This window comes from Paroedura picta, chromosome 2, assembly GCF_049243985.1.
Source record: "Paroedura picta isolate Pp20150507F chromosome 2, Ppicta_v3.0, whole genome shotgun sequence".
Lineage (NCBI taxonomy): Eukaryota > Metazoa > Chordata > Lepidosauria > Squamata > Gekkonidae > Paroedura > Paroedura picta.
The window spans coordinates 74,186,793-74,212,476 of record NC_135370.1 but is presented as its reverse complement, the minus strand read 5'-3'; the positions used below and the strand labels follow the sequence as shown (position 1 = coordinate 74,212,476).

The following is a 25,684-nucleotide window of genomic DNA, read 5'->3' as shown; positions in this document are numbered from 1 at the left end:
ATAAAGGAAAAGGTGACCGACAACTACTGCCTTCTATTTCTGCTCATGGGTGTTCGTTAAACTTCATTTATTTATTTATTTTATTATTATATTTATATACCGCCCTAACCGAGGCTCAGGGCAGTTTACAGGAAACAAGAAAAAGATACAGGTAACATCATATATGATAACAACATGTGATAACAACAATAACATTATAACAACCTTAACATTAACATGATTACAACAATAACATTAGAGAATGATGGAACCACAAAAGAGCCTCAGCTAACTCTTACTGAGACCCAGTGGGTTTGGGCAGATTCATAGCAGTTGTAGTAGGAGGGGGGGGAGTTTGGGGGCCAATTGGAAGCGATGGTTTAGGTCGACCTCAACCAAATGCCTGGCAGAGGAGCTCCCTTTTGCAGGCCCAGCAGAACTGTTCAGTTTCTGTCAGGGCCCTGATGTCCTCTAGGAGTTCGTTCCACCAGGTGGGGGCCAGGATGGAAAAGGCTGTGGCTCTGGTTGAGGTCAAGCGGGCTTCCTTGGGGTCAGGGACCACCAGGAGGTTGGAGGTGGTAGAACGCAAGGCTCTTTGAGGAGTGTCGGCGGAGAGGCAATACCTCAGGTATATTGGGCCCAGACCACCTATGGCCTTAAAGGGGATAATCAAAACCTTAAGCCTGATACACTTACTCATATGGAAGTGTAACATTTTAAAAAATAAAGTCAGGTATTCATGGGACTTGGGAACAGCCAACTAAAGCACTGAGGAAATCAAGGAAAAATGGTTGGAATGACTCATTGGGCAGAGCGTCTTGGAGGGGGCAGCGTAATATGGGCAGAATGGAGAAGTGGCCAAGAGATGTGCAGCTGGAGGGCAAAAAGAAGAAAAGATTTCTGCATTTTAAGACAAATGACATGGATATAGATTAAAAAACTGGGGAAACCTGACTCTGAAATAGCATGGAAAAAGCAGTCACTGGATGCGTGCTGGCCCTTGTTGGTTGGTAAAATGGTGCAGAAATAGAAAATAAAACACGAATTACTGCTGAACTGCAAAAAACTTGGTAAGCAGAAATCAAACAATAATCAAGAAGGAAAGAAATGACAAAACAGGGCAAAAGATAGGTGCAGAAAGGTTCTCAGTCAACTTTTCAATAATCAGTCTGGGCATATTGAGCAAAAGAGATTTATTAAAAATAACATATTTTGTTAAGACTGATCAGCAATACACTTAAAGATCAATATATCCCCTATTGGCCCCACTTACCTGCTATATCAAGCACCCGCATTTTAGAGAGTAACCTTCTCAATTTCCCGGGGCCATTTGCAAATTCCAACCCCCAGACATCCTGTCTTTGAAGCCAGGGCCATGCAGATGAGACTGCTTGTCCACTCCTCCCATCTATCAGCATAAGAACAGCACATAGCTAACACAGAGATCAAAGTGAAATCGTAAACAAATCTGCACACCAAAACAATCCCCAATTCCTACAGAGAACAGAAACAAACTGAAACATGCATACAGTGAAACATGACAAGAAGTAGGTGCCAACATGGTTCCTGATGAAAGGGCCTTAGTCTGCACAAGTCACTGACCCAGACAAGCCAGTTGGGTCTCACGCAGTGCATCCAAAAGCATGTATACTCAGATGTACATCCACTGAATTCAATGGGACTTTCTCTCTAGTAAGTAGACTTAAGACTGCTGCTTCCTTGCAGGTGTACCCTAAGAAACACCCACTATCACAACCTGCAGCTGTGCACTGCAGAGGAAGATGGTTGTGGTGGACAAACTCTGCCCTGGCCAGCTTGTCCATTACAGATCTTCTCTTACAGATCTTAAAGAACCACAATAAGTTCCCATGGACGCCCAAGAGTCGACTGAAATAGGGTACGAAAGCCACTCATAGCAGAGAAGAGAAAAATCAGTGGAAAGAAAACTTGCATTTTGCAAAGGAGATGCATTCCTTGACTCTGCCCACCATAAAGAGCCAGCAAGGCATCGCCAGTGGTGAAAGGAGAATGCCAATGGGGCTAGAGCCAGCTGTTTGCGATAAACACCAGCTTTGGGCAGCAGTGCTGGCACTCAAGCAGTCACTGGCACAAAACACGTTAGCGTAAATAATAAGTTGGCTGTGCTGTGAGCCCAGGGAGTGGGTTATTGATGGCCTGGCAGTGCTGCTCTAATGACAGGCCATACTCCCCTCGCAGCAATCCCTGCAATTATAAATGGGATTGCTCAGTGCATACCCTGCCTGCTCCGCCAGCCCCCTCGCCCGTGTGCAAGCCATGAATGACAGCCTCCCCTGCAAGCACACCCGCCACAGCCACCAGGAAATGGAGCTAATTCATAAATAAATATGATGAGCAGAGAGTGCAAGGCTCTGGCCCGGTCTCACCAGGAGCCTCTCCTCTGTCCAGCCCTGTGGAAGGCAACTTCCCTCTACAGGCTGTTAAGACTGTGCGCCAACTGGCCAGTGGCTTCTTCTTACTGTTGGCTAAGATGCCTGAAGTAGGTGCCAAGGCCACCCCCGGCTCAGGGCTCAGCAACAGTCTGGCTGGAAGGCTGCTGAGTCTGGTGGGCTGGCCCAGAGCAGGTCACATTGGATCTCTCCCTGCTGCCATATCTCAGTATGCTTGCGGAAGGGGATGGTTTTCTTCAGCCAGGGACTCAGAGCACACGGATTGACCAAGCAAGGCCAGGCTCCCAAGGCACTGTTAGAACCAGAACAGAATCCAAACCCACCTGCCAGTTTGCTTTGTGTACCACCTGCTCTCATGCCCAAAGGGTAGCTAGTAGGAAGATGCCCACTGACTCCCATGAGAGAGTAGCTTCGGATGCCAGTAGAAGAGAACAAGCCGTTCTTTTCTAGGGGAATACATATTTGGCCATAAAGGAGAGGCATCAGACAGGAGCATGCCATGTTTGCTGAGGCTGAAACTGAGGAAGAAAGTCAAGTTCCTCTCTGCTAGGAAGGAAGGGAGGGAGGGAGGGAGGGAGGGAGGCTGGCTGGCTGGCTGGCTGGGCGGCTGTGGGAAAGCCAAGAAAAGGATCTGGGAAAGCAGTGAATAAATGCCATGATATTTGGCAACCATTATTTTCCTGAGTGGCATGAAGGATAGGGTCAGCTCTTCCCAGGGTTAGTCAGAGGAACATTGACTGTAACATATACCACGGTGGTAGTTGTGAGCTCCTTTGTCTATTGGGTTTGTGGCACCTGTTAGGAAAAGTTATTCTTGGCTAGTAGAACCAAAACAGTAGTGTTATCATCATAACTCCACCACGAATTAGCACCTTCTGTGCATACAAAGCTCTTCCCATGCATTGAATTGAACACAACCACCTTTTATGCCGGTAAAAAAAGAATAGAGGGGTGACCACCAAAAAAAGGCTATTCTAACAAGCATTGGACCTGCTCATTGCTGAAGCCATGTGGGCCAAGGGAGGGTAGCTGGGTAAGACTGAATGAAAAAACTGGTTGGATCCAAGCCATGATCTCAATCGTCCTTACCCCAACCCTCTATAGAAGATCAGCTGCACTGTTATTGTCATGTTACACGATGTGTTTGTATGTGGTGGTGGTGGTGGTGGGGGAGTAGATTGCCTAACGTAAGTGAAAGGATTTTTGGCAGATACAACATCTGATCCATGAACTTTCTGGTTCACATATTAGTCTCTTAGGCATCTCATTAACAATTTTTTTTTAAAGCAGGGTGCTTCCTTTGAACCTAGAAACATGGGCCTCTCTCTCTCTCTCTCTCTCTCCCCCTTTCACTGGTTGTCCTCCCCACAAACACACAAACACACAGAGAATGCAGCAGGTGCTATTAATAAATCATTGCTGCTCCTCTATAAGTCTTAGATAAAAAAGGTCGAGATATCAGATCCTGTGATCACAGTGCAAAAATCTATCCTTGCCTCTTCGTCTTCCAGCAAAGCAGAGAACCAGCAAGAACCGCAGCTGGTGCAGTAGGAAAGGAAGCACAACCGCATCCGAGGGTCAGGCTCCACTTCTACACACAGAAGTTGCTGTGTGTTTTTGTTTTTGTTGTGAATTCCTCTGAATCCCTTTTTGGGGCAGAAATGTGAGACATAAGTATTAAAACACATGCTGCTGGGTGGAGCAATAGCTGGTCTATGGATGTTAGATAGTCTCCTCTGCTACACCCCACGCTTCCTTTCCGCCTAAACTTCTGTTTGTGCAGGATTGATGGTTTTCAATGGGCCCTTGTGCAAATGGAAGCTTTACAGGAAGAAGAAGCTCACTTTGGAGCTGAGGCTATAAAGAGCACATAGAACTCATTCAAGCTTTGGTCTCTGAAAGATCTATCTCCTTAATCTGACACCATCATGAGAGATAAGATTGATTTATTATTTATTTGTTTGTTTGATTTATTACCACCACTATTGTAGAATCATCTCGCGGTGGGATACTGCATTAAAAAAAAAAGAAACTACCAAGAAGATAAAAGCATTAAAAGCCCCAACATACTCCGACAGCGAGAAATAAAATAATAACCCAATTTCTTCCCTCTCCCCCAGCGCCTCAGGGTGGAACTCCCAGGGTGCCGATTATTCCAGATATCAGTTGTTTTCATGTATGTTCTCAAATATGGAGAGACCCCTAGATCTTCCGCACCCTGGCCTCAACCAAAGACCTGGCGGAAGAGCTCCGTCTTACAGGCCCTGTGGAACTGTGAAAACTCCTGCAGGGCCCTCAGCTCTTCCGAGAGCTTGTTCCACCAGGTCAGGGATCTGGGCAGTATGCATATCTGGAAAGGAAACCTGTCCAAAAGACCACGGTTCCAAAATAGCATCCATTTTCTGGATGGTGACATTCACAGGCCAAATCTCTCAGACAGGAAGACCTTTCTTTGGCAGGGAGACCCTGAAGAGCTAAAGTAGCAAAATACTGAGCAAAATGGTCTGACTCCATATAAGGGAACTTCATGTCTTCATATGCTCACTGTAAACAGACCTTATCAGACTTTTTGCAGCAGCATTGAGCAACGATGCATGAACACTCCTTTGTCTGAGTTGGAGTTTACTTACAAATTACAATCCTCAAATACTCAAATACTCAAAAAATACTCAAAAAAGTTTGCTTTTTACCACTCAGTCAAAATTGTCATAAAACTGAACTATGAGTGTTTTCTGCGTGCCTGTTCTTGCATTGCTTTCCCATGTCTGTCCCTACTCCAATCCCATTCACTGTCCATCTAGCCCGCCCAATGAAAAATTAACTTACAGAATAGGGGATTTCCTTGTTTGTCCTGATTCTGGGGCAGTGGGAGAGGCATGGCTTCTTACTCTCTCTAGCATTCCAGCTGTGCCCGTTTCACCTGCCCGACTCTCAGTACTGAGCACAGTCATGTTACTCGAATATTCTAAACTGGATTGCAAAGTTTGCGGTTTCTTGCAATGCAACTTGTGAGCCATAGTGCAATCTGGTATGCTCTCAGGATGAGATGACGGCTACAGGCTGTACAGGCACTAAGGCAGCCCATGCACCCAAAATGCAGATGACTGTAAATGATGCATGACCTGCCTGAAATAACACTGTAGGGGTTACATTAATTGCACCAGTAAACAATTAAGTGCCAGTAATGACTACTTGGCCAGTCACTCACCTGAGTGCCACCAACTACACAGATACAAAACTTCTCAAAATACCGCTTACCGTAAACGGCAAGTAATTCATCAGTGGGCTCTCCTGCTGCGCTTGACTCAAGAGAAAATGGTGATCATGAGCCAGGCGAGTTCAATTTTCCGAGGTCTTGTTTGCGAAAATCAAATCATCATGAGTTTAGACTAGTGCCATCGTACTGGTCTGTGCCCGGGCCCAACAAATTGCTAGTGCTGTGACAGGGCTGGCGGTGGGAACGCCAGTCGTGGTCCGACATCCATTATCTCCATCTACCAAATTAGCACTGGCTCCCATTGTTAACCTTCTGCCTCCAATTAAAGGGGGGGGGGGAATGTATTTCATTGAGGTGAGAGAGAGTCAGTGGAAGCAGGCTCGACAGGCACATCCAAATCGCCACACTGCCATCCAGTGCTGTTAGCGAGAGGATGAGGAAAGACGACTGCGAAGGGAGAGGCAAACAGGCCCTGTAGGGGCAGCAGAAGGCGCTGGTGGTGAGTGTGTGAGGGAGCCGTGGCACCATTCAGGGAACAGAGACGAGGTAGACAGTTATTCACAAGCGGCTTCCCTTAAAACGGTGCTCGTGTCTGACACACCCTGGCCTGGTCCTACCGTGGGAGGAGGGCTGGGGTATCAGTCCGCAGAACAGCGCTGGAAGCACATTTCTCTTGGTCCCAGAGGTAGCCACGTGGTCGCAAGGGTGGCTGGATGCTTTGTCAGAGGCCTGGAGGGCCCAGACTGGCCCAATGGCTGGCACGTCAATGACTAGCCTCAGTGGACAAGAGCTGGAGAGGAAACGAAGCCTTTCGCTTCTAAACTACAGTCACACTGAGTTAGCCAAGGGGCTTCAGTCCTTTCATTTCAGTCCTCCTTACTCCAGCACTGTAGGAAGTCGGGGACCGTGCTGGATAAAAATCATTCTAGCCTGGGAGCATCCCCCCCCCCTCCCCTGCACGCCACATAGTGCCTTTTGCCTCAAAGTCCCCATCCATTCAGGATTTGGGAAGGCCTTGTGTCACCCCTGCACAGCTGGCAGCTCTCCTCTGGGGCGGGGGGCGGTCACGGTAATAGCTGCCCTGGCATGGGTGAAGCTGTCAGGCATGCCCCGACAAATATGGTGACAGTCGGCTCTAGTTCTGGCTCATTACCAGGAGATTAGTCCCTGTTCCCAAATGGCCCAGCCCAGGGGACAGATATTCTGGGAAGCAGGAAAGGTTAATTTCGGGGAGATTAGTCTTGTGTCTCACTGGGATGTGAAACTGAGGGAAATCTGTTCATCTGGATGAAAGGAACAGCTGCAACACACAGCAGGGAGGCTGCTAAAAATAACCTGGTCGTTACCTGCCATTTCCTGGACAGGCACTGGAGAAGATCTAGTGGCAAGTTGGGAGCAGTCCAGACTCTCTATGAATGGGACTGTGCACTGCTCTTGAGAAGTATCCTTCTGTGCCTCCCTGCCTAATGCTCTCCAGATGAACAAGATGAGTTCCACGGACAAAATGGCTGCTTTGGAGGGTGGATTTAGGGATGCCAGCCTCCAGGTGTGACCTGGGGAATCCCCTGGAAGTATCCCCATCTCCAGACTAAAGAGATCAATTCCCATGGAGAAAATGGCTGCTTTGGAGGTGGACTCCATCGCATCCTACTCCACTGAGGTCCCACCCCAAATCCTGCCCGCTCCCACCCAGCTCCACTCCCCAAAGCCTGCAGGTATTTCCCAACCCAGAGCTGCCAACCTTACTAATGACACCTATGGATGTACAGCCCCAGCTGGCCCACATTGAATATTTCCTCACAAAGCCCATCTTCTAGGCCAAGTCTGAGCCCAGCCATTATAGAGGACCAAAAGGACCACCCCCTTCCCCTGTAGGCAGCATCCTGCCCCTGGTTGCCTTCCATTGGGACATTTGTCGCCATGCAAAACGCCTGCATCTCGCAAGCAGAAAAAGACTGCCTGCACAGCAAATAGCTCGTTTCCTCGTGCAAACCAGCCAGCCAGCTAAGAGAGTGTGTGGCCTGGGGGAGGTACGACAGGTTAACCGTGGCCCACTGTTTGCAGTGCCTGCTATTATTTCCTGGCTGCAGGGAAGAGGGCCTGGTTGGAAGCCACAAAGGGCTTGTTTGGGGATTTGTAGCTGCCTGCACAAGAGTGGTGGCTGAGATTTGTGCACATAAGGGATGCCAGCCTCCAAGGGGGGCCTGGGGATCCCCTGATTTGACAGCTCATCTTTAGACTACAACAATCAGTTCCCCTGGAGAACATGGCTGCTTCACAGGGTGGGCTCTGTGGCATTGTACCCCACTGAGGTCCTCTCCAGGCTCTATCAGGAGATTCCCAGCTTGGATCTGGCAACCCTAGTGCCCGTGTCATTTTCTCCATGAGCCATTGGGCGGCTGCAACATCGTAGCTCTTGCTCCAAGTGAACTGGGTCCTCCTTGGTCATGACTTGGTAGTGATGCACAGTGGCAACCTGCAAGGAGCCAAACTGAAGAAAAGCCACTATAAAAGTTCACCACTCCGACAGCTCCCTCCCCCGTCCTCCGCAACCCAAGCAAACCATTAACCTCCCCCCCACGCATACACATATAACAAATGTTCTTCTTTGCAGCCTCCTGCTGAGAGAGCTCACTGAGTCGTGCCTATCTCCCACCTTCCCCTCTCAAGTGCCTCGGGGATTGCAGAATCAATTACATGGGGCTTGAGATCGGGCGGGCGGGCGGACTGGCTGGCATGTTGAAGGGGGTGGGTGGACGAGCAATTCTGCTGCCGTCTGGGCCGGGCTGGCATCATTAGAGCTGGGTGTAGCGTTGGCTCTCTCAGGGAGATGAGGCTGCAATTGCCTGAATCACAGCTCCCTAAGATGCCTCTTAAGTGGCTCTTCACAAGATTGTGTTGGGATTGCCGAGGGTTTGTGAATGCCACCCAACTTCTTTCCTGCTCATTGGTAGGATGTTGGAGAAAGGCGGGAGGGGAACAATCTCTGGGTCATCAGTGGCTCAGGGGCTTTAACTGCACACCAAGGTTGTTAGGTAGAGTGGGCCTGGATATACCCCAGAGGTGTCAACTCTGCCAACAACTCCAAGGTACTGATTATAACCAGCCTGCTGAGAGAACACCCTCTTCAAGTAACTCCCTTCAATCAGCCTCCCCCTGCTTTGCTATCAGGCCTGCAACTACGGGCTGTGGATGCTACAGCCACACCTTGGATGCTCATCCATTCACCCCCAGCTCCCTAATGGCTGAACGAAATCCAACTTGCTCCTCCAGAGCACAGATGTATATATTTATTTGGACCTCAGCATAGTTTGGAGAAAGGCTGGCTCCTGCAGGACACTCACTGGATACTGGAAGTGCTAATCTGAACTGTATTAAAGGGTTGTGGCATAAGGAAGGTTGAGAACCACTGCTTTAAATGGAAGTTCTCTCGTCTGGTTTTGAATTTTTTTATCGGCTCTACTCTGGCAAAAGCCCTAGAAGAGAGACTCTAACTGCGCCATTCTTGGCACGGTTAAACCCCTCTTAAGTTCACTGAAGCCAATACACTTAGAACAGGTTAACAACAGTGTGTTGGGGTCGAGACCTTCTCCTGATGCTGCCTCCTGGTACTGGAATTCAGATGTTTACTTTCTCTGAACACGGAGCTTCCCTTTAATCAGTATGGCTAGACTTATCCTCCATGAATCTATCTAATCCCCTTATAATGCTGTCTGTGCCTGTGACCATCACTATATCCTCTGGCATCAAATTCCACATTTAATCACCCTTGTAAAGACATCTTTTAGCTTGTCCAACCTGAATCTACTGCAGTGTACTTCACTGGATGCCCTCAAGCTCTAGTGTTTTGGGAGAGGATGAAAAAGGTCTCTCCACTCTCTCTATCCCATGCATAATTTCATACACCTCTATCATGGGTCCTGTTAGTCTTCTCTTTCCTAAACTGAAAAGTCCCAGACTCTTTGGCCTTTCCTCATAGGAAAGATGTTTCAGCTCCTTAATCATCTTGGTTGCCCTTTTCGGTAGCCTCTCCAGCTCTAGCTCTGCAATTTCCTTTCTGAGATACAATGGCCATAGTATTCCAAAATAAGGCCACATCATAAATCTATATAGGAACTCTTTTCATTTTTCTTCATACTTAAAAAAATGATTATTGAGTTTTGTATTGTCTGATTAATGAATGGGAAGTGGAGCTTAGCTTAGGGGAATTCTGCCTCCCTAGAAAAAAATGGGCTTTTTCTCACTCTCCTAATCTTACATAACTCCAAGGACTCTACATTTAGGGCAAGTACATCTCCCTCATTCCCCAGGGGATAAAGGAAGAACTTTAAGAGCAGAGCTTTTGCAGCTGCTGAGGAATAGCAGGACCAGCCTAGGCCTCTGGGATCAGAAAAGATATTGCAATTGTGCAAGATGCAGGCTGGGGGAGACTGAAAAAAATACTTTCAATTACCGAAAAGAGGAATGAGTGTGGGCCAAAACAGGCTGTTTTAGGATCACTGTTTCTGAACAGACTGTGCCCTCCAAAGCCAATCAGTTCCTCTCAGTTCTTCAGCCCTCAACCACATCACGCAACACAGAATGGCCAATGTTTTCCTTATGGCAGAGGTGGGCAATCTCCCTCCCACACCAGTCTTCTTTCCCCCTGGCAAACTGCTTGCTTGCTACAGCTGAAACCGGGAACATGATGCCCATGCTGCTTCAAAAAAGGTCCCATGGGCATGAGATCCTGGCTGAGAACTGCATCCGCTCTGGGCCCAGTAGGCACAATCATTATTTTGGCCTACAAGGTCAGGTGTTGGTCTCCTTGTTCTTAAACCTTCTCAGTGGCCTCTCCTCATTCTGGACACAGTTGCCATCTAGCTACCCATCAGAGGGGGCTGACCCTGCAGTGCCTGCTGGCACTGACCCACCTGCTTCTTCTTGTTAGTGAAACTGGGCCAAGTGTGAGAGACAGAACTGTTTCTCTTCCTCCCCCCTCCTCCCCCCACGTGTTGGCTTTATTAACCGGAAATATTCCCATCAGCATCCATTGATCAACAGCTTTATGGCCCATAATCCTTGCCCCATTGACTTAGAGGAGGCAGAGGAGGAGGAGGAGGAGAATGTGGGGCTCTATCCTCAGGGTTATCACACCGTTCTAGCAGGGAGCCCTCCTCCCTCCGGGCCAGCTGCAGTGAGAAGCCAGTGGGGAGGGGGCTGCTCTCCTAACAGGTGCTCTATCGTGTGGTGAGAGGTGGGGAGAGAGGAGGAGGGGTTTTAAAATGAAAATACACCTGCTCCCTGTCTTTTCTCCTGGTAACACAACATATGATTATTTCTTCCTAAAGGTATGAGGAGTTTGCATGTGCATCTGACTGACCCCCTTGATATGTATTCCATGTGAGCTGGTAACATTCTCAGCTGCTCTGTCCAGAAGACAATCTGTAACCCATGTGCTTTTGTTTGGATCTGGTAGCAACGGGCTGGCGACCTGCTGGGTGGGCCCATCGGGATCAGTGTGAAGGTGGTTTGCGGCACCCAACCTACACCAGGATGGAGGGCAGCACTTCCATTTGTCAGTGCTCAAAGACCCCACGCCATGGTGGCTGGGCCAAGGGCTGTGAGGCTGAGCTTTCCAGCTATCCGATCGCAAGGCCCACTGCAAAGACTGCAGCTGGTGCAATCCCCTCGTCGTGGTGTCTGGCTGATCGCTAAGCGTCTGATTGAAAATCCCCCTCCCCCTCCCCACACAGATAGCTTCTGCTTCGCTCTGAAGTGCTCCGGTGCAACGAGCCCCAGCCGCCTGACACCTGTGCGCTGCGCCACACGGCAGCCTCACTTTGTTCTCATTATCGCAATGAGTGGAGCCGTCACACCGAATTAAGGGCCTTCCTGTGCACAGCTCCAAGTCACTGAGCACTCGGCAGCCACCAGCCACGAGGGCTCTGAGCCTCAGCTAGCGAAAGCGGCTGCCTCTTTTGCCCAGCAGGGAGACTGGCCATGAGGGGGACCAGGAAGCAAGCCCTGAGGAGTGGGCAGCAAGCCGTCTTCACCATCACCACGCCCAGCAGAAAGGAGGGAGATACAGTTGCTGGCTTCAGACCCTGAGCTGCAGGGAAGGGAACATACCCTCCTCCACAAAGTGAACAATGTGAACAATGAACATAATCTTCCTTGTTTTCAATTCTTAGAGGCTTAGGAGCCCTTCTAGAGTTTGAAATCGACCACCCTGGGCATCTCTCCGGGTTGCTTTAGATGTGAGTTATCCTGTCTTGGGGTAAGAGGCTGCTCTTGGCTAATCTTTAGATCACTCCCAGTTCTAAGCATTTATGACCACTGTTTGTTTCTGTAGAAATGTCCCAGGGTATCTTCCCATTCCAGAATCATATCCATCCCCCTGCCAATAGACTGTCTCTTCTTTGTCTTGTGAATTACCTCTGGCAGCTGCTGAAAGGCAAGCTTTCAATTACCTCAAGGTAAACACAGTGGTTAGTTTGTGTCACAACTAAACACAAACATATAAATCTATGCACAAATCCTACGATATTTTCATAAGTACATAGTCTGATTGGCTGAATTATTGCAGAAGTGCATTCCCTGTGTTGTACAATTTCATATGCAGAATGGAGCCCAAGAGAAACTGGTTCTGCCACTTTGCATCAGAGAAAGCTGTCGATGCACAGCAGTCATTGACTGGTGTTTATAATGTTATAAACCCACCACCCCTACAGTTTTGCAGCTCTTTAAAAATAATTTTCCTCTAAAATTATGAACAGAACTATTTACTTATGCTGCATCTTTTTTTTTTTGCGTTAAGCAGACAAGGCTGCCTAAAGTTTGTGGGATTAGCAAGGCAGACAATTGATAGCAGCATTCAAATAACTGGTAAATCCATCTGATGAATGCATTGTAAGGTAAGCGGAAATTGGGTTTATCCCATGGAAGAAAAAATGACAAGAAGTTCTGTTTAAATGTATGCCTGTATGTACTAAATCCCAAAACCAAAACGAAAGGGTATGTGTGGAATGGACAAAGCTAGGCATTTAAAGCCCTGCCACTTAATCCATGTTGTGGTGTCCAGTTGACCTGGAGTGCTAATCAGCAGGAGTCTATGGGGTGGTAGGGCTGGCAGAGCTTAGCACTGCTAATAGCATTTGTAGCTCTGCTACCGGAGATAATTAAACGGCTGTTTTGCAGCAAGCACTGGCTGCCTGCCGGGCCAGATCTTCTCCTTTCACCTTTCCTCTCACCAGTGCTTGTTGCCCCCCCCCCAACAGACAGCACCCTTCCCTCTCTCAAATAGCCTATGATATAGAGTGTTATTAAGGTTGCCAGCCTCCAGATGAGGCCTGGAATTCTCCTGAAACAAAAACCAATCACCAGACGGCAAAGATCAGTTCCCCTGGAGAAAATGGCTGCTTTGGAGGGAGGATTCTATGGCGTCATGCCCTGTATGGCGTCCTTCAGCTCCCCAAACCTTGTCTTCCCCAGGCTTCACTCTCAAAATCTCCAGGTATTTCTGCACCTGGCGTTGGCAGCCCTGTATGCTATGCAGGTCCCTGACAAGAAGGTCCTCCACATTCTGTGTTTGCTTGGCAGCCTTGTTAATCAGGGCTCTGGCCTGTGGTGATCAGCTCTCAAAGCAACCAGGGCTTCTCAATACTAAATTATCTGTGACTCTGAGGGAATCTATAATCAGATCACCAGAAATGTAATATAGCCTCAGCAAGCAACTATAGATCAGGCCATGGAACGGGGGGGGGGGGGGGGAGAATTTTGACTTTCTCCTCCCTTCCCCATCTCATTTCCCTAACTGAAGCTGGTCTTTCTGGTTTGCTTTTAGCCCAAATGGGAAACGTCCAGTGCTTGCTCAGAAAAATATGGATACCTTTTCTAGACAAAGAGCACCTACAAAGCTGCCATATACCAAATCCATCTAGCTCAGTAGTACCATCCAATGTGAATGGCAATGGGTGTCTGTGGTCTCAGGCAGAGAAAATCGTTCACAGCAAGGGTTTCTACCTGAGATCTTTTAGCGGGAGAGGTCAAGGACTGCGCTCAGGATCTCCTGAACAAAAAGCTGGTATCACTGAGCTGCAGTCTCTTCCCAAATAGGGGCAAAATATGCACCACCAAATATTGCTGCACTCTGCAGTGAGCAAAACTGATGCAGGATCTCTCCAAATGCAAGAAGGAGGAGGAAGAGGAGTTATTTCTTATATGCTGCTTTTTCTCTACCCAAAGGAGTCTCAAAGTGGCTTACATTTGCCTTCCCTTTCCTCTCCCCACAACAGACACCCTGTGGGGTGGGTGAGGCTGAGAGAGCCCTGATATCACTGCTTGGTCAGAACAGTTTTATCAGGGGTGTGGCAAGCCCAAGGTCACCCAGCTGGCTGCATGTGGGGGAGCGGGGAATCAAACCTGGCTCACCAGATTAGAAGTTGGCGCTCCTAACCACTACTCCAAGCTGGCTAGTTATTTGAAACTGTGAAGCCATATCTGTGCTGGATCTTAATGACCGACTGGCGGGTGTAGGCAGGCAGTGGTAGTGCGTTCTGTGTGATTATCCCCAATGCAAAAGGAATGCTAGAAAGACATTTCCTCAGAAGGTCAGGAGTCAGGTGCGGTGCTTCACCAGCCTATGATTATGGGGGAAACCACCTGATCCCAGCAGGTAGCCTCAGGCTGAAGAGCAACTACACACAAACAAGGACACAGGGTGGTAGGCAAAAGAACAGAAGCACCAAAGAAAGTGACCTCCTTCTGTGAGAGCAAAACCTGTCCTCAGGAGAAGTGTTACCATTTTATAGGACCCTGCCTGGCATGAATGTTACATCTTGGTCTTTGGCACTGCCTTTCACCAACAGTCCTGCTCACATATGCCTAAGATGTGAACCCATGCCACCCCTCCCATGACAACCAGGGGGCATTTCGGTAATTTACAGCAGTGGTCCCCAACCTTTTTATCACCAGGGACCACTCAACGCCAGGGACCACTCAATGCCTTTTACTGAGGCCCGGTGGGGAGGGGGTAGTTTACTCCTCTACTCTCAACCACTGCCCTAACGCTCTCTGATCGCTATGGTAATGTTTAAACATCCCTTCAAAATAAGATACAGACACGCCACAACAATGAAGTGTGTTGTAAAGGGCTGGGGGGGGGATGAAGTAAAGGTCCGGGGGGGAGGGGAGAAGGCGTCCTTCGGGGCCCACCTCCAATTAGTCGAAGGACCACATGTGGTCCGCGGCCCACAGGTTGGGGATTGCTAATTTACAGAAGACAACCCTGTGCTAAGCATAACTGGAATGCAGACTCACTGTTTTGAAGTCACTGGCGTTACACGACCGGTTGGCAAACTTGCACTCCACCAGCATCTGGTCCATTTGGTGCCCAGCACGTTCATGGAGCTCCCTGAAGTCAAAAGGCAGATTCCTTTCCTCTCTGCTCTCCTTCAGCTTCCTGCTCAGCATCTCCCGCACTTCTGAGTCTGTATGGTTTGGTGCGGCAATATTATCGCTGCTATCCAGGAAGCCCAGGAACTCTCCAGCCCAGTAGAGGTCATGGCCAGAGAGCTGGGAGAAGCGGAGTCGATTGAGATTGCAGATGGTTACAGCTGGGAAGGTCATGTTGCGCAGGCTCTCTTCTTCCAAAGCCGTGGCATGAGGGTACTGAAAGTAGAAGTCCACCCGTTCAGTGTAGACGTGGATGAGGAAGCCAAGAGAACCCAGAAAGGCCACGGTCCACAGCAAGTGGCGGACTGTATAATGTCCGTGCTGGAAAATGTGGCCGATGCCATGGAGTGTGGAAGTTTTGGCAAACTCCTCAAGGCTGAGCACTGGTGGGACAACAGTGGAAGGATCGGCAGCACAGGAAGAATCCTCCACATGCTGGACTGCCACGGGCAGTGTGGAAAAGTGCTGCCAGGAAGGCATCTCCCCAGGCCATGTAGCCTCTGGCATAATTGGGGCGCCCTCTTGAAAACAGGGAATAGCCACAGGCCCCCTCCAGACACGCAGTATGCCCTCAGCAAAATCCAGAGTTTGGAGAGCTGCTCAGTGCTTCAGTGACCCTCTCCATCTATTGCTGGGGATTGCTTACAGCACAGCACGAACAGCTACGGGGCGGGCGGGGAGAGGAGCCTGGCCTCTTGCCTCATCTGGGTCCCTCCTGGGAGTCTCAAGATAGTAAACATTTTCAGGCCGGACAATTAGCACTGCCGCATCCCGGAAGAGCTGCTGCCAGGTGGGGGGAGGCAAGTGCCTTTCAAAGACCACAGGCTGAGTCCGTCTCCGCTCACTAGCTGAGGCTGCTCACTGCTAATTAGCCAGAGGCATCCTAGGCTCCCTTCAGCACTTAGCATGAGCAACTGGAGGGAAGCAAGGCCTTTGAGGAGCCCATCTGGCAAGGAGGAACGGAGGACCGGGGAATGATTCCTTCAGTCTGGAGTTATGTGATTGAAAAGAAATATCACAACTGGAAGGAGAGAGGCCTGGCCTCCAATTCATACGGCAAGAGGAAAGCAGCTGGGCTGCACAGACTTGTAAGGAGGACTACAACTACTCCGCACCACACATCACCATGGGTAGCTTTACAAATATAGCTTCTGCTGCTGTGTTGAAGGTGAGTCTCAAAGCACCCCCAGATGCACTGATCTCTCTAAAACTCAGGCTTCTTATAGGCCTGCCCAAACTGGACCCCCAAGCCAGGGTGCTGCCAGGCACAGGCCACCTGGAATTGCAAACGCCTGCTCTGCCAAGGCAGATATGTAGCTCGGGGAAAGTTTAAACACAGGTGTAAGTAAATGAGGGCAGTTGCAGGCATCAGCTTTCAAGCTTGAGAGTAGGGGAAGTGACTCATCCCTTCAGTTTTGGAGATGAACAAATTCCTTCCATCCCTCTTGGCGACTCCCTTTTTCTTCAGATTGACAGTCACAGACGAGGCAGCTGAGGACAGTGTGAGAAAGACTCTCTATAGCATGGTGGCAGTGAGAGGAGGAGCCTGAGGGTAATCCCATGGAGGATTAGGTGCCTCCAGAAGAAATAAAGTGCTAAGGACATTTAGTTGTCTGGTGATCCAAGATGTATGCAAAGTTAGTCAATATAGCGGAATGGTGGAATATAAACATACTCATCTCACACCATCAGATTAAAAGGGAAGCCAACATCATAGTATAAAAGGAATCTTACTCGGAATGTAAATGTTATAAAGGAAACTAGAATATATGAATATTTGATTTGCTTTACAGTGAACCAAACATACCATAATTGAATGAACAAACAAGCTCTCACTCGATGGGGGAAGGGTAATTGATCTGAACTAGGAGCTGGCAGGGGGTAAAGGAATGTCTCCTAGGAGAGACAGGAAGGAACAGCTAAAAGCTTTTCATAAAGTGTTTAAACCTTATCCAGAACATGCACACTGAGGTAACTGGAGGAAAGACCAAATTGCTTGAACTCTCTCTCAGGCACCCTGGGTGGCTAGGCCATGGGAAGACTGGCGAGGCCCTGAGGGCTGAGGGTCTTAGGATGACGTGACAGCATTTGGCACACTGCTTCCATTGAGAAAGACTTCTTTCAACTGATAATTAAATAAGGTAGCCAACCTTATAGATAAGGGGCTTAGAATTACAGGTGTATGGGTACACATAAAATGAAGAGTGCATTAGTTAACAGTGTCAGACTGGGATCTGAGAGACCCAGGTTCAAAGCCCTATTTCCCATGGAGGCTTGCTGGGGAACCCTGGGCCAGTCACTCTCAGCTAAATCTACCTCACAAGGTTGTTGTGCTGATAACATGGAGGAGAGAATGATGGAAGCTGCTTTCACTGCCCACTGAGAGAAAGAAGGGGCAGTACTGAAGCAAATACCCAAATACACACCTCCTACCATCACGACCACCATGATTCAGTAAGTAATTAGGGCATTTTCAGCCCAAATGTCCTTAGGAAACCATCCCTTAATAGGCACCTAATGTTGCTAGGAGGCTATTGGGTATACAGCTGTGGGGGGCATTCCATTTGGGAAAACTCTGGCTCTGAGGGACACGGTTGCAGTGACCAAAGGAACTAACCCAATCCAAGGACTCAGAATCAGAAAGAGAGAAGCACCGAGTGGGCTATTCTGTGCTTTCTTCAAGCCAGCGTGGTGTAGTGGTTAAGAGCGGCAGACTCTGATCTGCAGAGCTAGACTTGAATCCACACCCCTCCACATGAAGCCAGCTGGGTGACCTTGGGCTGCTGACAGTTCTCCCTGAACTCCCTGAGTCCCAACTCCCTCACAGGGTGTCTGTTGTGGGAAGAGGAAGAGAGGGCCATTGGAAGCAGCTCTGAGATTCCTTTAGACTCGGCAGGGTATAAAAACTAACTCTTCTTCTCTGCCAGGATCAAGGTAAGCTGACTTATGAGGGAATCTAATCTCATATAGGAGGCTTAGTTCTCACTGAGGTGGTAAATCTATGCCGGGGGTTTATCAGTTGAAACACCCAGTAATGGTTCATGTGGCCAAATTATTTTCCATAAAAACAACAGCCCATGGCACAGAGAATACTAAGTCAGGACTTCCCCCTTTGTCAGCTAGTCGTCTATGTGAGGTTTCTGTTTTTGTTCCTTATATGGAAGGGGATTTAATCATACAACCCGTTTGCTACCTGAAAAGGTATAGCCCATGTATATATCTGCCAACTGGTGACAATTTAGCTTAAAAAACTGAATAATTTGCAGATAAACCTGTGAACCATGTCCAAATATTTATGGGGATGAGAAAACTGAGTCTGTGATGTTTGATATGGGATGGCTGCTTTGCACATGGAATTGCCACTGCAACTGGCATGCCACTAACTGCTTGTGGGACTTCATCCTAAATGAGACAGAGGAAGACCTGGGCAAAGGCCAAAGGTATCATTCAGAATGCCAAACATATCTGTCACTGTCTAACCACAGGTGCCAAGAGTCTACACATGCCTCCACTGCCAAAGTGGCCAAAGCTGCATCCCATCTCCTGCTGTTCCTATCCTCGTCCCATTAACGGCTTGCACCTATGCCCATGTCCCCGGAAGGGGTTGGGGAGTGGCTGCTCTCTCCCCTTAACCTCAATGTCAGGGGTGACTGTTTAGCTGCTGCTTCTTATGAAGAACCCTCAAAGCAGAGCATACCCCACCATCCTCTACGCAACCTGATCAAGATACCTTCGCTCTTGGCAAATGCTAAAACTGGATGAATGGGAATGAGACTTCTCCAGCAGACAGAGACTCTGGAAAGCAATGCATGCTGAGCTTCAACAAGATCCACCTCCCCTATCTCCCCCACCTTCAGCAAGGCTTTAAATCCATTAGCTTTGCATAATTAGATTTTTCTCAATTACCAGATTATGATAATTACTGGCTCGTTTGTAACGGCCAGCTCATAATCCGGTATCATTGCACTTGGAGCAGAGCCAGGTGCTGTGTCGGCAGAGTAGCTATTGGCACTGGCAGATGAGGCGGGAGGCTCCACCAGAAGATGCTGCAGGATGAATGTTCACCTTGGCATTGCACCCGACTGATCGACTGAACTGTGTTGTGTTCCCTTTGCAATTAACTGATTGTGGCATATGTGACAGCCCCTTTGTGTGAGATCTCCCCCTTGAGGGAGAGAATGAATCTTCAGACCGGTCAGCCCCCATCCCAGTGCCATAAACACATTCCCAACTGACCTTTGCACTTCCTCACCTTCCTTTGAGCAGAGGCCCCCATCGCGCCCTCAGACTGGGGAATGGCTCCTGCATGGTTGCCATTTCTCTCATCCCTTAGCAAGCGGAGTATTTATGGGAATAAGCTCATCAGCTTCCTTGTTACAAGGACTGTTTCAAGAGTTGACACATTCCAAGAGTTTACATATCCATGCAAATTATAATCCCAAATTTAATTCTATCACACTCCATCATGTGCATCACTGGGGAATTCAGCGCCCTGTCCCCAGGAAAGAAGCAATGCCAACAGGAAGGTAGTAGGGATTTCCACCACATCCGTGTCACCTTCCTTAGCAGTTCCTCAGACACACCATGACCCATTCTGCACACACTGCTTACTGCAGATTTTCAGAGCAGTAAATCTTTAATCTTGACTTCAGATAATGTGCCCTCCTTATGCACCATTCTGTTTCCTCAGGTGTATTTATTCTGCAGCTACAAGTTTAAAAATGCATTTTACTAAATCCAGGTGGAATATCACTTGTGATGTTGGAGAGGGGGGCATCCAAAGGTGTGTGTGTTTTTTTTTAATTACACAATTTCCCTATCGCAGCTGTGCAATAGCATCCAACAAATGCCTTCCATTTAAATCATCAGGGTTCAAGTTTTGGTTCACGTTTTAACTTTAGTTCATTGAATGAAAGGGAACTAAAAGGAACACAGGCAAAGGGGGGAAACCGGATAGTGAAATTGAGAAGAGTTTTTTGTTTAATTGACAAGCAGCTATAAAGCCCAGAGCACCAGAGGATTCTCTGCTGTGCTATCAGCCACTGTGAAAAATGGGAAAGTCACACAATCTCATAATATGGGGATCACGTTGAATGTACGGAATGCATGGTAGAACCCACTGACACTGGCATTGCAAGCTGTGACCATTGGCAATGTGTGTATTTGTGTCTGTGTGTGCAAGTGCACACTGGTGCATAGTCAGCACTCCAATTTGTATGGGGGAGGATCCTCTGGCAGAAGCTCTGAAGAGCTTTCAGCCTTGTGCCGCTACATTGAAAAAAATTGGGGAGTGATATTTTCGCCAATGCCCTATTACAGCTGCATAGTAAAGGTAATTTCTTGCCCTCCCTTCCAAATTTGCATTGTTTTCTCTTTTTGATTCTCTAATTTAATCCTGCACACTGGTCATGATCTTGGCGGTTTTTTAAAGCCTGTCCCGTGCAAATTGCACTCTCCCTCCAAATGGATTGATCCTGATTCTTAAGTTTGGTGGTTCGCAGAAGGTCAATGTAAAGGTAAAGGTATCCCCTGTGCAAGCACCGAGTCATGTCTGACCCTTGGGGTGATGCCCTCTAGCGTTTTCTTGGCAGACTCAATACGGGGTGGTTTGCCAGTGCCTTCCCCAGTCATTACCGTTTACCCCCCAGCAAGCTGGGTACTCATTTTACCGACCTCGGAAGGATGGAAGGCTGAGTCAACCTTGAGCCGGCTGCTGGGATTGAACTCCCAGCCTCATGGGCAAAGCTGTCAGACGGCTGCCTTACCACTCTGCGCCACAAGAGGCTCTAAGGTCAATGTAGCGCAACTGAAATGTTAATATTAGCCTTCCAGGGACTGCCAAAATGCTCCTTCCCCCCAAAAAAACCTTTGTTCACTAAAGCACTAAAGGGGGAAATGTTTTCAAATTTTGAGGCTTCCCATCCCAGTCTCTCTCTCTCTCTCTCCCTCCCCCCATGTCTCATGTCAATTTCATTCCATGAAGGCAATCCCCCTCCCCTTAATTTTGTTTGCAAGCAGCACTGAAATCCTTGGGGTGAGGGCAATGGGGCTACTGGCATTTGCTTCCTCTATGACCCCCATATCAAATCAATATTAGCAAGAAGCTAACTCTTCTGCAGCTCCTTTTAAACTCCCCCTCCATTGTTTTGCAATTTTGAAATGAGGGGGAAATGGGGCTTGTGCAGAATGGGTACAAAGACTTTGATATGGGTGGTGGTGGTAGGGGGGGATCCAAGAGAATCTGTATGGTTTTGAATTACCTTTGGCTTGGAAACAAAACCAGGGAGAAATCAGCACAAAAACACTCTCAGAAAACCCAGGGTAACAATGACCAGAAACTGAACAGTGCTGAAGGGAGGGAAACCATGCAGAATGACCAGGGAAACCCCACAAACATCCATGGTGAAAGGGAGGGGGGAAATCCACACATAATAGGCCCAGTGACTTTGGTGGCCTCATTCTTGCCATAGACCAAGGGGGCTACAATATCTGAGGTGGGCTGTTTATATGTTTACACACTTGCTACATTTGTATGTTGCCTTCCCTTAAACAACAGCAACAATGCTCACAATGATTTACATAGAGAAACACATCTCATAACTCAAATGAACAAAATCACAATGAGGCGCAGTAACTTGCCTAGAGTTTGTCCAGAGTTACATATCTGGATCCCACAGAACCAAACATAACACACCGTATAGTTGAGCACAGAAAAAGAAAAGGGAGGGGAGGGGAGGAAATACAAGGTGAGAGGTGAACAAGCACCAGCATATCTATTCATTTCACTTTGTAATCATACCCTAACTCCAAAAAGCTCAGAGCAGTGTGCAGAAATATGCTTGTGAGAGGATAGCCTGAGAGACAGTGGTGGCCAAAGATCAACCAGCTGAATGTTATGAATGTGACTGAGCAGTAGAGATTTTGAATCCAAACATCCACAGTCAGTGTCCATCACTCAGCTGACGATGCCACACTGACTTCTCCCTCCCTCCCTCCTAGAGAAAGCGTGTAGGTAAAGGACTATGCAGACGTCCTGGGGGCAGAAACTGCTCAAGTGCCTCAGTATATAGATAGCAGATGTTACAAGAAGAGAAAGGTCATCACACTCATGCCTTCCTTCAAGGCTTCTCTGAGGTGTTCGGCTGGCTGCTTTCAGAAGAATACTGGATTCAATAGATCCAGAGTCTGAACTGGCAAGGAAATTGTTTTGTTCTTCTATTCTTAGAGACTTAAGCCTTTGACAGAGTTCTCAATCTCTTCATTCTTTCCTGGCTCCCTTTTTCACATTCCTCCCTTCCTTCAACTACATCTCCCTCTTTTAACCGACACATACCCTTAGGAAAGAAACAGTCTTGGGGAGCAGCAAGGTGCAGCCATCACTGAAAATGGCACATAGTGAAGATTTTTCAGGGTCCAAGGGACAGGCAGAATTACTGTTGTGGATAGCTCCAGTGAAACATCAGAACAATAAGTTCCAGCCAGTGAACGTGGACACACAAGATATTGGGAAAGAAATAGAAACTCATTCAGAATACACACAACAAAATCAGAGTTCAGTAGCACCTTTAAGACCAACAAAGATTTATTCAAGGTGTGAGCTTTCACCTTGAATAAATCTTTGTTGGTCTTAAAGGTGCCACTGGACTCTGATTTTGTTGTGCTACTTCAGACCAATATGGCTACCCACTTGAATCATTCAGAATATGTTAAGGCCTTTATAAAAAAAAACACTGGGCATCCAGTACAACATGCAGCTCAGGCCATTCAATCTCAAAATCCTGCAATAAAGCACAAACAAACCTGAGATACGAATCACCTGAGCAAGTCAAGGATGAAGAAAAAACATTTTGCAAGGCAACTTAGAAAACAGACTGGAAAGAAGGGTTGTGATTGAAGTATGCACAATTACATAGTGAAGAGGGAACAGTTGCTTACCCTTTCACGTAATGCTGGCATCAAAAGGCTACCTGGGGTAATTAGCATGCAGGCAGCACATTTGGAACCAACAAAAGAAAATATTATCCTAGATGATCTGCAAAGCTCCCTGCTTCCAATGGGCTGTCCAGATGTTAAGAGGCAATCTTGGATTTCTTTCTTGCTTCCATCTCCGCTCCACCCAACAAAACACCCATTTTCTCCCTCTTGTAAATGACATAGCAACAGGCATTCTGCTATTACCACTAGCATGCCAAAACGTGACAGATAGATAACCTGTGACAGGCAGGGTCAGCAGGAGACAGCATGTTACACTTGCAGGTGGATCTGGAGACTGAAGGAGAACAAATTCTTCATAACTGTTATGAAAACCAGTGCCTACCTAGACTACTCCTGTGTCCCACTGATGGAGAACCACTGCACTCCCACCTGACATTCAAATTTCATTGCCTGTTATCTCATCCCAGTGCCACCTTAAGACATATTGCTTTCCCCTGCCTGGCTTTTGCTTCACTTTCTCCTTCCTTCTCCCTAGCGTGTCCCACCTTGAATTAGATTGTGAGCCTGCAGGCAGGACGTGTCTTTTATTGTACAGCTCCTCATGGTTTTAGCCACTTTAAAATGAAAAGGGCAAATGTTATTAAGGAATTATTTGGAAAGAGGTTAGAAGTAAACACAGCTAGTTTCATAATGCCTTTAAATAAGCTGATGGATACTGTGAATGCTGTGTACAATTCTGGTTGACCCCATCTCAAGGAGGATGTTGGAGCACATGCACAAAAGGACAACCAAGAGGGCTGAGGCTGTAAAGCAGAGGTCTGCAACCCCAGCAACCAAATGTGACTCAGTACAGAACCAAGTTTTTCGCACCCAAAAGAAAACCAAATCTTTCAGTTAGGTTATACCAGAAGGGGAGGTGGGGTCCTAGAATAGCCAATATGTGAAGGACATGGCAGGCAAACCTTTGATGGATATAAAAAACTTATGATACAAGGTGCAGAGTTGCCAGTAATCCAGAGGCAAAAGGTGGGTAAATTTATACCTATGTGTTAAACAAATCAGAATATTTACTTATCACACTGTGAACTCTTGTTTATGCCACTTCCTAATGAAGAACTCACAAGAAACTGTGTTTGTGCTAGATAAACTTTATGGATTATTACTCAACATGACAATTATCAACAATGGTAAGTTGTATATTGTCAGCTGGGCAAGTGGACTTTCTTATATTGGCTCTTTGTCGATCACTTAGGTTGGCTCTTGAACTGCAAAAAGCTGCTGACCCTGAGACTGGAGCATCTTTCCTAAACTGAAAGGCTATTGGACATTTTAAAGAAAAAAACAATAGAGGAGGAGGAATACAGGCTTGTAAAATTATAAATGATATATTTATGTAGAGGCAAGAAAGTTTTTTCTCCTCTCTCATACTACTAGAACTTACAGTGCAATTCTGGGCAGCTACCTGACTAAGCCCATTGAAATCCACAGATTTAAAACCAACCTAGATGTGTCCTGGGGACCCCACCATCATTTTAAAACCTAACACAGGCAACTAAAAAATTCCACAGCACAGTATCAAAAGGTACTTATTCCCCGTACTATGCCTGTTCAAGTGCAAAAGTTCCATGTATTGTTCTTATGTTATTATGTAAACCGCCCTGAGCCCCCGGGGAGGGCGGTATATAAATAGAATAATTAAATAAATAAATAACATTAAAAAGGGCTGCTCCCCATGGCTGTTTTGGCACGTGAAAACACACACGGGTGTGGGCAGAGGGAGTGTGTCAAGTGTACCTTGGCTGAATCCGCACGGTGCTTTTATTCCAATCCCAGGTAGATTCAGTCCCTGCAGTCTAAACTGAATGTGATTTCTGTTTTGATTTTGGCATATTTAAATTTTCCCTCTGCAACAAGCATGGTTGATCTGGAGTGACCCTACCATTCCTCCGCAATATCCTGCAGTGGATATAACCCTTAATATTTCAAAAATCGGCATGAGAAAGTGTGCAGCTATCTGCTTGTCCCAAACTAACTTGCTGCTGAGCCTCTGACGCTGCAGAAAAGCCCTGATTGGCCAGGGCATCAGTTCCTCATTCCCAGGCTACAAGGTTTCCCTTAAAGGGGAAGCCCTAACTTCTCTCAGCAGAGGCTCCAGAAGCCTTAAATTCTCTCAGCAGAGATCTTGGATTTATTCCCCCTCCTCTGCTGTCGCCAATCTTCCCCCTCTCCTGTTCAAGAAAAGAAAGAGGCTACTGCTGTGCTTGGCTCCTCCCCTCCTTCTGAGCTTCCCTAATCATGTGCAAAACACTTTTCTGTTTCAATGTGTGTGTGTGGGGGGGGGGAGAGAATAGAGGAAGACCCGAGTTCAACTCAATCTGAATTCAGCAGAATCCACAACGGAATAAACAAAATAAGTGCAGAATCAGCCCTTGACTCACTGCCCTATGCAGGCCCCTGCAACACTTTTAAATTGCCTACATAAGGCTTTAAAATGGCAGCGTCTCTGGGGTTTGGGCCTTAGACTGGAGCAACTCTGCATAGGAATGCACTGTTAACCACACAATAGCACTGGTTGGCAGTCACTTCAGAACAGACAAAACAAAGTACTTCACTTAATGCATGAATAACTTAATGGAACTCTGTGTCATACCATGTGGTCACAAGCTTTGATTGAACAAACTCATGAGAA

The 25,684-nt window shown here is 47.5% G+C and overlaps 1 protein-coding gene across 3 annotated transcripts in view; it reads right to left on the bottom strand.

Annotated features, from left to right (window-relative positions):
• ASIC4 (acid sensing ion channel subunit family member 4) overlaps nt 1-15,612 on the bottom strand; it is a 248,046-nt gene extending 232,434 nt beyond the window's left edge. For 2 of the 3 annotated variants that reach the window (XR_013228195.1, XR_013228194.1), the window contains exon 1: nt 14,926-15,612. Coding sequence is in view for 1 of the 3 variants with exons in the window: in XM_077320812.1 (XP_077176927.1) it covers nt 14,926-15,567 (642 nt within the window). In the remaining 2 variants the exon portion in view is untranslated. The remainder of the gene's footprint in view (nt 1-14,925) is intronic. The other variant, XM_077320812.1, reaches the window with a different exon arrangement.
• Between the last annotated feature and the right edge of the window lie 10,072 nt (nt 15,613-25,684).